The sequence below is a fragment of the Cornus florida genome, unplaced genomic scaffold (assembly GCF_030987335.1).
Source record: "Cornus florida cultivar Cherokee Brave unplaced genomic scaffold, ASM3098733v1 CherokeeBrave_3.0.0_Hap2_Chr11, whole genome shotgun sequence".
Taxonomy (NCBI): Eukaryota; Viridiplantae; Streptophyta; class Magnoliopsida; order Cornales; family Cornaceae; genus Cornus; species Cornus florida.
Window position 1 is genome coordinate 131,748,003 of NW_026775581.1, and position 13,034 is coordinate 131,761,036.

Here is a 13,034-nt window from a genome sequence, read left to right on the forward strand (position 1 = left end):
TGGATTTAAGATTGCGTAGTGGTGTTCCTAGAGTTCTATGCAAACTCAATATTGAGAAAGCTTATGATCATGTAAACTGAAATTTTCTTTTCTATTTGCTACAAAGAATGGGGTTTGGAAGCAGGTGGAGGAAATGGATTGAGACGTGTCTTTCGTCTGTCAAGTTCTCAATTCTTGTTAATGGTTCTCTTGCTGGTTTTTTTGGGTGCTCTCGGGGTATAAGACAAGGTGACCCATTGTCATCTTTCCTCTTTCTTATTGTTATGGAGGGCTTAAGTAGACTTATGCGTACGGTAGAGGATCTTGGGCTCATTAAGGGATTCAGGGTGGGAAGAGATATTAACCATCAGGTGGAGATCTCTCATTTGCTATTTGCAGATGACACTCTGGTTTTCTGTGATGCAGATGTGCCTCAACTTAGATACTTGAGGTGCATCCTGGCTTGTTTCCAGGCGATTTCCGGGCTAAAGGTAAACGTGGCTAAGAGCGTGCTTGTCCCGGTTGGGAATGTTCAGGATATCTCTTCTTTAGCTGCAGTATTTGGATGTAGGGTGAGTTCCTTTCCTATTCCTTATTTAGGTTTACCCTTAGGGGTCTCTTCCAGGTTAGTGGGGAGTTGGGATTCTGTGATTGACAGGTATGCAAAGCGGTTGGCAGGATGGAAGAAGCAATATTTGTCTAAGGGGGGCAAAGTAACTCTTATTAAGAGCACCTTATCAAGTCTTCCCACATATTTTCTTTCTATGTTCCAAATTCCATGCTCCGTTGCTTAAAGGATTGAAAAAATTCAAAGGAATTTTCTTTGGGGCGGAAGGGGAGAAGAATTCAAGTATCATCTTGTCAGATGGGAGAGAGTCTGCAAGCCTATGAAGTTGGGTGGTCTTGGTATTAGACGATTGATTCCTTTTAATCAAGCTCCCCTAGGCAAATGGTTGTGCAGATTCGGGAAGGAAAGGCATCGTCCTTGGCGAAGGTTAGTCTCTTGTTGGTACGGGGAAGACGTTGGCGGTTGGATTACGCGTCCAATTTCTATTGCGGGAGGAGTTGGGGCATGGAAATCCATTCGGAAGGGATGGGACACTTTTTCCTCTCATATTAGATTCAAAGTTTATGATGGTCGATGCGTCCGGTTTTGGGAAGATATTTGGTGTGGGGATCAGCCATTATTTCATACTTTTCCCAGATTATACAGTATTGCAGTGGATAAACATGCCTATGTAGTTGACTGTTATCGGCTTGATAATAGTGGGTTTATATGGAATGTGCATTTTCGTCGTTCATTTTAGGATTGGGAGTTGAGCGAGGTGAGTATTTTTCTGGACCAATTGTATCGGCAGGAAGGAATTGGAAGGGGGCACGACAATTTGACATGGATTCCCTCTTCTCACGGTCGTTTTGAAGTGAGATCCTTGTTTTTATGTATGTCTAATTTTGTCAGATTTGACTTCCCATGGAAGACCATATGGCGCTCCTCGGCACCTACTAGGGTGGCATTCTTTGTGTGGACAGCTGTTTGGGGTCAGATTCTGACGATTGATAATTTGAGGAAGAGAGGAAATTGTATTGTTAATTGGTGTTGCCTTTGCAGACAAGATGGGGAATCTGTTGATCATCTCCTAATGCATTGCCCTGTGGCGCACGATTGCTGGAATCTTATTTTAGGATTGTTTGGCATGTGTTGGGTTATGCCACGTTCTACTAAGGATTTGATTCATACTTGGAGAGGATGTCGTGTGAGTGGGGGGTGTTCGCGATTTATGGAGAACTGTCCCACATTGTGTTTGGTGGTGCATTTAGAAGGAGCGAAATAGTAGAATGTTTGAAGGGAATGAGTCGTCTACGGCGACATTGAAACTTATTATTATTCGTTCTCTCTTTAGTTATGTGAAGAGGAGTTCTTGCTCCTCTTCTGATGATTTAATCACTTTTCTGGATTCTTTGGGACCTTGGTCCCCGGATCATCCATGTTTTAGGGATGCGTTCCCCTTTTGAATGCCCTTTTTAATTTATTATTACTTATCAAAAAAAAAAAAAAAAAAAAAAAAAAGGATTACCAATCTGGTGCTTGTGGTTTTTTTATTTATTCTTTATTGTAATATATTTCTGAAAATTTCGAGCTGTGAATAGAGTAGCTTGGGTAGTTTTCATGATAAATTAAACCTCATGCTGTTTAAGTTTGTGTTTCAGCTAATTTATCAGTGGCTAGGGAGCTCTTTAACCCCCCCACCTCCCCCCAAAAAAAAAATAGAAAAAAAGAAAGAAAGAAATATCAACTGAGCAGCTCATAGCATTCTTGTGGTGACTCAATTTTTTTTTTTTGGTCTTAAACGTTGAACTTTGAATAGCTATGTATTTAACAATAGTAAATTTCATATCTGTTAAAGGAAGAGAGATATTCTCAAGCAGTTAGAAGCTTGGAGTTTGACAGACAACTTGGGCCTTATACACTAAGTCAACATGGAGATTGGAAGCGCCTATCCAACTACATCACAAAAAGCATCATTGAGCGCATTGGTAAGACTGTTAGCTATTTCAAATGGCTATTTAATTTTATTTGTTTTCTTTCTACATCGAAATTTCTTTTGGGATCACTTTGCAAATTTGTTCTGCGTTTTATAACTAACTTTTGAGTATATATGTTTATTTAAATGGATACAAGGAGCTAATATTAAACTCAATAGGGATAAGGAGGTAGTTGACACGTGCTTGACACATAATATCAATTTAAAGGAAACAGCTTTGTTTTGCATACAAAAGAGATAGTGTTTTCTTAATAATGTATTAACGTTCATATCATATCAATTACTCAATTCACTTTTGTGGACATTTAAATATTAGAGCTTTTCTATTTGTACTCAATGCAACTTGGACGTTTGGTGTTGAGATGTTTGGAGTTTGAACTCTCTTTCCTCTATCTGTGGTGGCATTGCAAGTTAATTAGTCTGCCAACACTGCACGAGACCTGTTCTTGTACAACACTTTTATGTACAACCTAATATTGTTAGGACACTTTAATAGTGTTGGCATATTCAAATGGATAACAAAAAAATTTTCTCTGGTCAATATGGTTGTGTCACATTCATTGAATGATTTGACGTTGAAGATTTGACTGAAGATTGAAGATTAAGCCAATGTCTGCATCAACATGATTTTTTAAAGCTGACTTGATCACACACTTAAGGGAATTGCAAGTGACTTAGAGAAATAAAAATTTAGATCAGTTAATAATTAGATTAGTTGGTCTACATTTGACCTAGGTAATTGAAAAGAGCCTGTTTGGAAACTAATTGGGAAGTTTTATGTGGAAATGAATCAAATGGTTGTAGATGGTAGAGAAATTGTATTGTGCTTGGACACTGAACGCTAAGGCAAAGTGGACTTTCCCGGAGGTCGGAGGCCTATAGGCCCGTGGGCTAGAGGAACATGCTTGTCACTGCTGATTTATTCGGGGGTACAGGATATCATACTCAATGCAAAATGCCTTGGGCCTTTTCTCAGACATCAAATAGTAGCTACAACTTATGTTCACCCTTTATTGATTGTACTTTTGTTTTCTGCTGCTTACTCGCATATTTTCTGGGGGGAAAAAAAAAAAAAAAAGAATCTAATCCATCCATAATCAAAATTATCGCTTTAAATAAGAATCTTTAACGAAACAAGGAGAACTATAAATAGGACGAAACTTGTATGTATATTGGAACTATTATCTAGGTTTGGGGAATTCATTCAAGGTGAATTTCGAGTTAGATATCTTCGCTTACATAGAAGTTAGTGAAGAAGTTTCTGTTAATATATTATGTTGGAATTTAAGGCATCATGTTGTTTCAGGGAACCTACTCTTTAAGTAATTTGTGAAAAAGATTTTACTTGAATCTATTGTGAGAGGAAGAAATGTAATTTATTAAATGAGAAAATTACTTGCAACTGTAATAGAGGTTCACACAGGAAAAAAAGGGACGTTTCAGAGTTCATTGCCATAATATGTTGTGAACACTTGTATCAACGTGTTTGTCAGACATGATTATTTGTAAACCACTAAACCCCCATTTTAGTTGACAACAATAGAGGAATTTCGCGAGGTTTCACGGTGATATGGTTTACTTCGATACACAGTAGGTTTTGTCTAAGTATAATTATTGATCAAAGTACATTTTTCAATGAGAACATGTTCTTTTTCAGCAATTCTGGACAACCAAAAAGAAACTGCTTCAAGGTCATTGATTATTTTTTTTTTTTATCTGGATATTCTTAACATCTACTGTTGGTGAAACTTTTACGGCATTCAATAAAAAGAAATAGTTCCACTCTTAGAGGAGCGTGCTCCTGTTCAATCATTTATCAATTGGAATTAACATTTAGATACATTTTGATTTCAATAACAAACTTCGTGAAATCTTTCCCGGTATTAGACAGGTTAATGGTCACTGATTGATACATTTTAAAGAACCCACTAAAGATCTGTATGGTTCATGGATTCTCCATTACCAAAAATTTCTGGTCTTTAATGATCTACTGGTGTGGTGGTTTTTTTTTAAAAAAAATTGTGTTAGTAGACATAATATTTTTTTGGTAGTCAACTTTGCACAGATTTTATTAGTTTCAGTGGTGGTTCAATTTACAGAACCCATTGGAGGAGAAATTTCTGTTGCATATGAATCTGTGAATGATGAGAACATTCCTAAAACATCGATGGAGAAAGCTTTAGCCGAGCAGTTGAGAAGTAGTAAATTCTCAAAGTCGGTTGACAAGTCTCAGAAAAGGAGTTGTTACTACACATCAATTCCCCGTATCATCAAGCACAAGGAAATTCGTGGGCAAGAACTTACTTCTTTAAATCTTGACAAGGTATCAATTGTTACGTTTTCTTTTCGAAATATTACTGAATTAAACAAATTTTGGTCATTTTCTTCTTTTTGCTTATTTGGGTAAATATTATACTTTTCTTTTTCAGACACAACTATTAGAGAGCATTCTGATGAAAGATTATGGAGGTGACGAAGACTTGCTTCTAGGGGAGCTGCAATTTGCGTTTATTGCATTTTTGGTATGAATAGAGCAATATGACATCTCTCTATGTATTCTTTTCTTCTGTTCTCTTTCCATTTCTTTTTCTCTCGATTCAGTTTATATATTATAAATATATTTTCTGATTTTTGCTATGTATAATTTCACAGATGGGACAATCACTTCAATCATTTTTACAGTGGAAATCTTTAGTTAGCCTCTTATTGGGTTGTACAGAATCTGTAAGTATTGATTTTGTTTGCCAGTTTTCCATTGACTTGGAATCCTTTTAAGTGAATTTAATTCACTACAATAACTACTGTCCACAACGTAGAAAAAGCACTCATTACTGTACCAGTTCCAGAGGAGCAAAAAAAAAGGGATGTTTTGTTAAATAGGTACAAGAAAATGTTTATAAACATAATGATATAAACATGAATACTCATATGAGCCACAGGAACATTTCCATATAGAATTCAAAAATCTGCCCATAAAATGTCAAAGAATTCCTGTTTTTTATTTTTATTTATAGCTTTCCTCGTCATGGCACTCCATGCTAGTGGAGTGGCATACTGAAAAGAATGGTTTAAATTTTTTTTTTTTTTTTGGGAAGGGGGGGGGGGGGGGGGGGGGGGGGTCCCTCCTCCATTCAACCCAAATTACTTCAAATATGTTTCAATCAAAATATCTATGCAAATCCATATTGTGCGGTGCTTGAAGATCGCTAATTGGGTTTTGATTTGATTTATGAAGAAACACTTTTGGAGAAGTAGTTGCATTTTCCTTTGCTCTTTTGAATTTCTTTTGAGTGGACATTGTTTCATTCCATTTGTTCTCTCCATCAATCACTTCTAATTCAAAATTTCTTTTTAGGTTTCTCTTCGACCATAAGATTAGATGCAATAATAGTAACTGGGTTTATGTAGGTTTTGGAGTATAAGTACAATGCCACATTTATCTAATTCAGTAAATGAAATGCTTTTCAACTTTACGAAGATACTGATTTCTACTGATAGCTGAACATCAGAACAGACCATATTACCTTTCACAACCTCTCTGTATGTTTCTTTTCATTTAGATGTTCACCAAATGATGTACGTAAGATACTTACCGGGGAAAAAAATGCCGTAGGTAAGATATGAAAGACCTCCCAACCTCCCACAGTCCATTGTTTTGCATCAAAGGGTCAATCCCAACGGTGAATGAGCTCTAAAAAGTTCATAGGGATGATAAACTGAAATCTGAAGAGATAGAAATGTTTATATTAAATGTTCCATTTGACGTTTAGCATGAAGATTATGTTGTTAAGTGGTAGAACTGTTGATTGTGGCATCAGACGTATAATATTTCAATAATCCTTGTTTCGTATTGGACTGCTGCAATTTGGGGTGAACTTGCATTAGGTGGTAATATAAAAAAAATTATGTGAGTGAGGAGTCTATATATCCCATAGTAGTTACTAATCTCATTGCTAACCACATTACGAACATTTTCTTCACTTGAACATATTTACACTGCATTTTGGATTAAATTAATTGAAAGAAATGAAATGAAAAGTAAAAGTCATGTTTGCTAAAAAATGAGAGGGGGAAAGGAAAAAAGGAGGGAAAAGGATGGATAGCTAAATCCCTCAAATTTGCAACTAATAAATCTTCTCAATGAAGATGTATTTTAGTTGCTAGTATAATCATATTGCTCCATTGAGTTCATATTTAAAATTCCAGAATGTACAATTTTCTTGAAAAGATTCATTGGCTTCAAATTTCGACAACATGCCTGCATAATTTTGAACTTTCGGAAGAAATAGTAACCTGTATAAAATCCAAATCCTGGAACTCCATAATCAACATATCTAAATACTCTAATCAAAATTATAGAATTGAAAGATATTTCATTCATAATTCGTAAGCACACCAAACATAGAGTAAAGTTCTAAGGTACATACTGTTCCCAACTTACAAAGTTTACATATGAAGTTTAGAAGCCTTTTTATTTTACATCACCAACTATTGCAACCCAGAAGCCAATATATACACATAGCAAAACATACAAAAACTCCTCTACTTCTAGCCATGTGAGTCAAGCAAGTACGTGAGTAGGAAGCATCAAGTTTTAAGCATGTAATCAGCTCTCTAGCCTCCATCGTGAGCAAAATTTGGGAGGGAAAAATATAGGGGTGAGCTAACACAGTTCAGTAGGAAGTAATTCTAATTTTTATAACAACATAGATAAATATAAATAAAGAACAACATGAATTCAAAGTAGTGGGAATATAGTCAAATAGACAACAGTGAATATTTAGCAAATTAATTCTGTATATAAAACATTAATTCCAATTAGAAAGTTTTGATTCAAAGAGATACTCCCTGTCTATTAAGGGCACTTACTAGGGTCCTTTATAATGATTAACCTCCAACAATTTCATTAACCTTCAAAACCTTTTAGGGACTCCGGGATCGTGCCCCCCCTCACGTAAGTCTTCATAGCCTTTTAGGGACTCTTTCTCACCGGGACTGTACCCCTTGTATAAGTCTTCATATTCTTTTATGGACTCTTACCCTGGGACAATGTCCCTCGTACAATAATCAACACCATAATATGTCCAATATTGCAGAATAATTCACAGGACTCTGTCGTCTCAAAATACCTTTCTCAATTTCATTTCCAATTAACCCAGATTATAAAGTTGTCTTTAATTCAAGTCATATCAATTACAAATTGTATTCATGTCGATTAACATATAAAACTTGCATTAATTCCGATATGTTAATAAATTCTACAAGCATGCATTCAAACAACATTTGAATTATAACCAAATACACATATTATGTCTCATCTCACAATTTCAAATAGATTAACAATTATATCAATTAATATATCAGTTTATATAATTTTACAACTAATTTACCATAAAACAACGAATTATATAATATTTTTGCAGGAACCAGTAATTAGGATTAGAACCTAAAAAAATTAAAAATAAAAATTTATGTAGAACTTAGAATAGGAAAATTCCATACTTGTAATGCGGTCCTGCTAAGATTGTAGAGAGAATTCCTTCTTTCTTTCTTTTTTTTTATCGTTTTCTTCTTTCCTTCCCTCTCTTTACATTTTCCCTTTCCTTGCCATCTCTCTTTTAGTATCAATGTGTTATGTATATACCTATAACACACACAAGCAAGGAAAAAAAGGGAGAAACAAAAAGGGAATTCGACCAGAGAAGGGAGAAAGAGATAGGAGAAAAAGGAATTTTATTAGGATTATTGCAAGACCACACTAGAGGTAGGGAATTTTCCTATTTTATAAGTTCTATATAGAAATTCATCTTTTTTTAAAAAAAAAATTTTAATTTCTTGTTCAATTACTTGTTCATGCATAAATATTATCTCTTTCTTTGTTTTATATTAAATTTAGTTGTTAAATTATATGAATTGAGATTATAATTGATACAATTGTTAACCTATCTGATTAGTTTAGATGGAATGTGATATATGTGTATTTGGTTATAATCTTGATCTGATTTGGATACATGGTTATATGAATTATTTTCATGTTGGAATTAATGGAGATTTTATATGTTGGTTGACATGAATATATTTTATAATTGATATGATGTGAATAAAGACAGGTTGTATCTTAGTCTAACAAGAAATGAAATTGAGAAGGGTATTTTGAGATGTGGTACCGTGAATTGTTACAGGGAATTGTATATATTATGGTATTGATTATTGTACGAGGGGCACGGTATCGGGGTGAAAGACTTCCTAAAAGATTCTGAAGGTTAATGAAATACAAAGGACCCTAGTAAGGGCCCTACAAGTTAGATTAATAAGAGGTATCTCTGTTTTTTTTTTTTTCCTGAATAAGAGGGGTCTCTTTCAATCATATCTTTCTATTTGGAATCAATATTTTATATCCTGATTTAATTTGCCAGATGTTTCATTATTTCCTATTTGACTATATTCCCGCTACTTTGAATTCATCTCTATTTGTATTTGTTTTCATATTAGATTGTTATAGAAATTAGAATAGTGTTACTTCTCTACTGAGTTGTGTTAGCTCATCCCTATATTTTTCCCCGGTCTACCCATGGTAAGGCTAGAGACTTGATACTTCCTACGTACATAAGCACTTGATTGACTAGTCTATATGTAGGATAATTTGGTGTATATTTCATCGCATGTACTATGTTTTGTGGTTTGTAATAGTTATATTTAAATATAAAAGTTTATGAGTGAAGGATGTGTGAAGTCTGAAACCTTGTGTATAATAGAATTTAAATCATATGAGCGGACATGTTTTGGGTAATTAATATTACCAATGGTTTCTATAATTTGAATGTATTTTTTAGATATGTTGGTTATGTGATTCCAAGATTTTAATACAGATTCCTTTTCATGTCGGAAGTTCAAAATCATGTAGGCATATTGCCGAAATTTGCAACTAATGAATCTTCTCAATGAAGATGTATTTTCAGGAATTTTAAATATGAATTCATTAGCTGAAGAGATGGAAATGCTTTTATTAAATGTTCCATATGTACCTTAAGGAGAAAGATTATGTTGTTAGGTCAGAGAACTGTTGATTGCGGCATCAGAGATATAGTGTTTCAATTATCCTTGTGTCATGTTGGACTGCTCCAATTTGGGGTTAACTTGCATCAGGTGGTCATATCAAAAAATTATGCGAGTGACGAGTCAAATGACATATATATCGTAAAGTTGTTACCAATCTCTCACTGGCTCATTGCTAACCACATTACAAACAGTTTCTTCACTTGAACAGTTGAACTTATACTCTCAAACTTTGTTTATGGATTGAATGAATTGGAAAGTAAGGCAATGAAATGAAATGATTCAAATGAAAGGAAAAGTCGTGTTTGCTAAAAAATAAGAGGGAAAAGGAAGGATAGCTAAATCCTTTGCCCGTGAATTCACTATCCTTCCAAATGTGAGGAAACGGGAGGTAGGGATTGGAGAGTTAGTGATTACCCCATTTGCCTGTGAATTCCTATTTTACCCTTAACACACACAAAATAATACAATCATTTCTTTCTTTTGTCTCAACTATCCTTCTCCAAACATGATGAAGGGATACTACTACTATTTCATTTCTTTACCCTCAATTATCCGAAGATAAGGAGTGATTAACACTATCCTTTTCTTCCCTTCTTCTCTCTCATAATTATTTTACCATTTTTGTTCCTTTTCTGCCCTAGTTATCTTCTATGTACACTTTACTATTCTTTGCTGGCTGAAAAGATTGATGGAAAAGGATTGCCTTAATGTCGCTTTAGCTTCCAAAGAACTTGTAATTGAATCATTTAAAAGTAAGTCTCAAGTACAGAGATTCCTCCATCTATCTCTCTTTTCATATATGTATATGTTATTGAAAGCATTAAGGCATTACTCAGTGAACATCAAGGCAGTTGGTGCTGAAAGGGGAAGACTAAAGGCAGAATTGATTTTTGGCATTAACCTGCACAAAGTAGCTGCTATCATACCCAAATATCACGCTAGTCAATCTTTATCTTTTACCAGTGCACCAAACAATGAATCATTTTGTCAGATCCACAACAGTTCCCTAATACTCTGTTGTGAAGTTTGGATGTTATACTTAATGAGTTTCACAGCTACTTCTGAGATTGTATGATTTGTGTAGAATTTCCTTCATGAGTTACTTTTGGATCTAGAGTCAATTTTATCATTATAATCTTAAAGACACATCTAATTTATTGACCGAAATCCTTCATCTCTCCCTCAGCATTTCTCTTGGTGTTGAACATTGTGAAATTAGCATCAAAGGATGGTGTATATATAATTGATAGTCAAGACAACTCTGATGGGATTCATCTTGATATAAGAAGTCCCCTTCAAATTTTCCATCAGATTGGAAGCATGCCATATATGTTATGTTTGTTTGGTCCTATGATCTGGTTAGATCACACTGCATTTATCATTCGTTCAGTATCATTTTTATGAGTTCCACTATATAATTTTGCAAAAAGCAGCTTGTCAGAAGTGGAGTTATCCTGTGCTAAATTTTATTACTTTAATAAAAATATATTAAAATCCTTGATGAGGAAACAATTGGGTTTTTATGTGAAGCCAAACTTTGTTCGGCGGCCAATTTCTTTTTTATTTTTTTAATTTTATTTATTTATTATTATTATTTTTTAATCCTGGCAAACTAGGGGGAGGGGGAACTCAAACACAGGCACACCCGCTTGGGGAGCTGGGTGCTCTACCAACTTGGCCACTGGGCAGCCAATTCTTTATTGTCATTGTAAAAACTTAAAAATGTTTATGCCTCTTTGTTAAGATGGGGTGGCTCTTAATGATGTTTATCATGACAAAGTCCTAGCACTTCAAATTGAAACTTATGGTGTCTCTTTCTTAAACTGTTGGAGGACTTGGTGGTGACAAATTTTGAACTTTCCTGTAACATTGGTTGAAGTTGATTCAGTTTAGGCTTGTATTTATGTCATAATTTTTGTGTAAACAATTGAATTTTTATTTTTTTGCAGCCCCTCCATACAAGGAGTCAGCTATTCACCAAGGTAATATTTTAGATTGTATCCTTTTCTCAAGTAATTCAGTTTTTTTCATTGAAAATTCCAACTGTGGGGTTCCCTTGGGATGCGCTCCCCTTTTGAGCGCTTTTTATAAATTTCTTACTTATCAAAAAAAAAAAATTCCAACTGTGTGATCTGGAATGCCACTGCACGGAATCTTATAAGTATTTAAATTCAACACAGCAGAGCCTAGTTGCAACTATTTGGGGTTAAATGCATGCATCTTAGATTTCATATTATAAAATAAAATAAATAAATAAAAACAGAAAAAAAAAAAGAAGAAGGGTAAATTACTTTCACCTCCCCTCATGTTTGGCTTAAATATTATTAGATTAAAGTTGTGAATAAAAAAATATAGTCAACTTGCTTGAGAACTGTTGGAAATAACTCTGGTCTCCCTTATTTTAAGTTGACCGTCAGACACATTAAAACATAATTCTTAAATTCCAAAGATGCCCTCATGTACAATCTCCCCTCTCCCCCCTCTCTACTTGAGCTTTCGCTAATGTACTTCCAAGTGCCTTCGATACATCCACCTAACAACTCACCACAAGAAACCTCTTACTGGCACAAGCATCATTCACAATGCCACCCAACTCTGTATAAAAATACATGCATATATAATATATCACTGTGCATTTGTGTGTATTATATATATATCAAAGCCCCAATCCACAAAGCTATTCAATTGCCATCGAACATTTCAACATTTAAAAACTTAAAAAAAAAAAATTCTATTTGCACATGGACATGTTTCTGCTATGTCTAATAATTCTAATTGGTTTTAAAAATCTTGTTGATTTGGATAAAAAAAACTGAGGCCGTGGGGGATGTGGGATGCAAATCCTTCGTGGAAGCTTTTAAAGGAGATGGGATATGATAATTGTGATGAAATCGGTAATTGATTTAGAGAGAGAGAGAGGGGAGGTGGTGCTGGAGGCTATTAATGTAGTATATTATGATATCATTGATATGTTACGACTAAGTGCTAAAGACGGTGGTGGTGGCTTTGGAAATTTGTAATATAAATATATAGATGTATTTTAGATTTTGGGAATTCTTACCTTGGGCACAACTCGCGGTGGTGATAGAGAAGGTGATCATGGTGGAGAGAGTGGGGAGCGGTGCCCTGGTGGTAGTGGAGGGAGAGGGGCAAGCAGTTGGGAGAGAGTGGGGGCAGCAGTGGTGGGGAGAGTGTATTTACAGAGACCAAAAAAAGGGCATTGAAAAGAAAATAAAGAAATTTAGAGGGTAAAACTGTAAAATGGTTTGTTATGTCAACTAACCTTCTCTGACAAATGGTGTTAGAGTAATTTTTGCAAAACTTTAATCTAATGGTATGTAGGCTAAACCTTTGGGGTTAAATGCATGCATCTTAGATAAAAAAACAAACTGTTAAATGGTTTGTTATCTCAACTCACTCACTCTGACAACTGGTGTTAAGAGTAACTTTTGC

General features: G+C 34.7%; 1 protein-coding gene across 1 annotated transcript in view; it reads left to right on the forward strand.

Moving 5' to 3' along the window:
* The window catches only part of LOC132285182 (uncharacterized), a 28,335-nt gene that overhangs the window by 12,718 nt on the left and 2,583 nt on the right, over positions 1-13,034 (forward strand). The window contains exons 5-9 of the mRNA XM_059787349.1: positions 2,385-2,514; positions 4,622-4,845; positions 4,952-5,044; positions 5,175-5,246; positions 11,531-11,563. Coding sequence (XP_059643332.1) covers positions 2,385-2,514; positions 4,622-4,845; positions 4,952-5,044; positions 5,175-5,246; positions 11,531-11,563 — 552 coding nt within the window. The remainder of the gene's footprint in view (positions 1-2,384; positions 2,515-4,621; positions 4,846-4,951; positions 5,045-5,174; positions 5,247-11,530; positions 11,564-13,034) is intronic.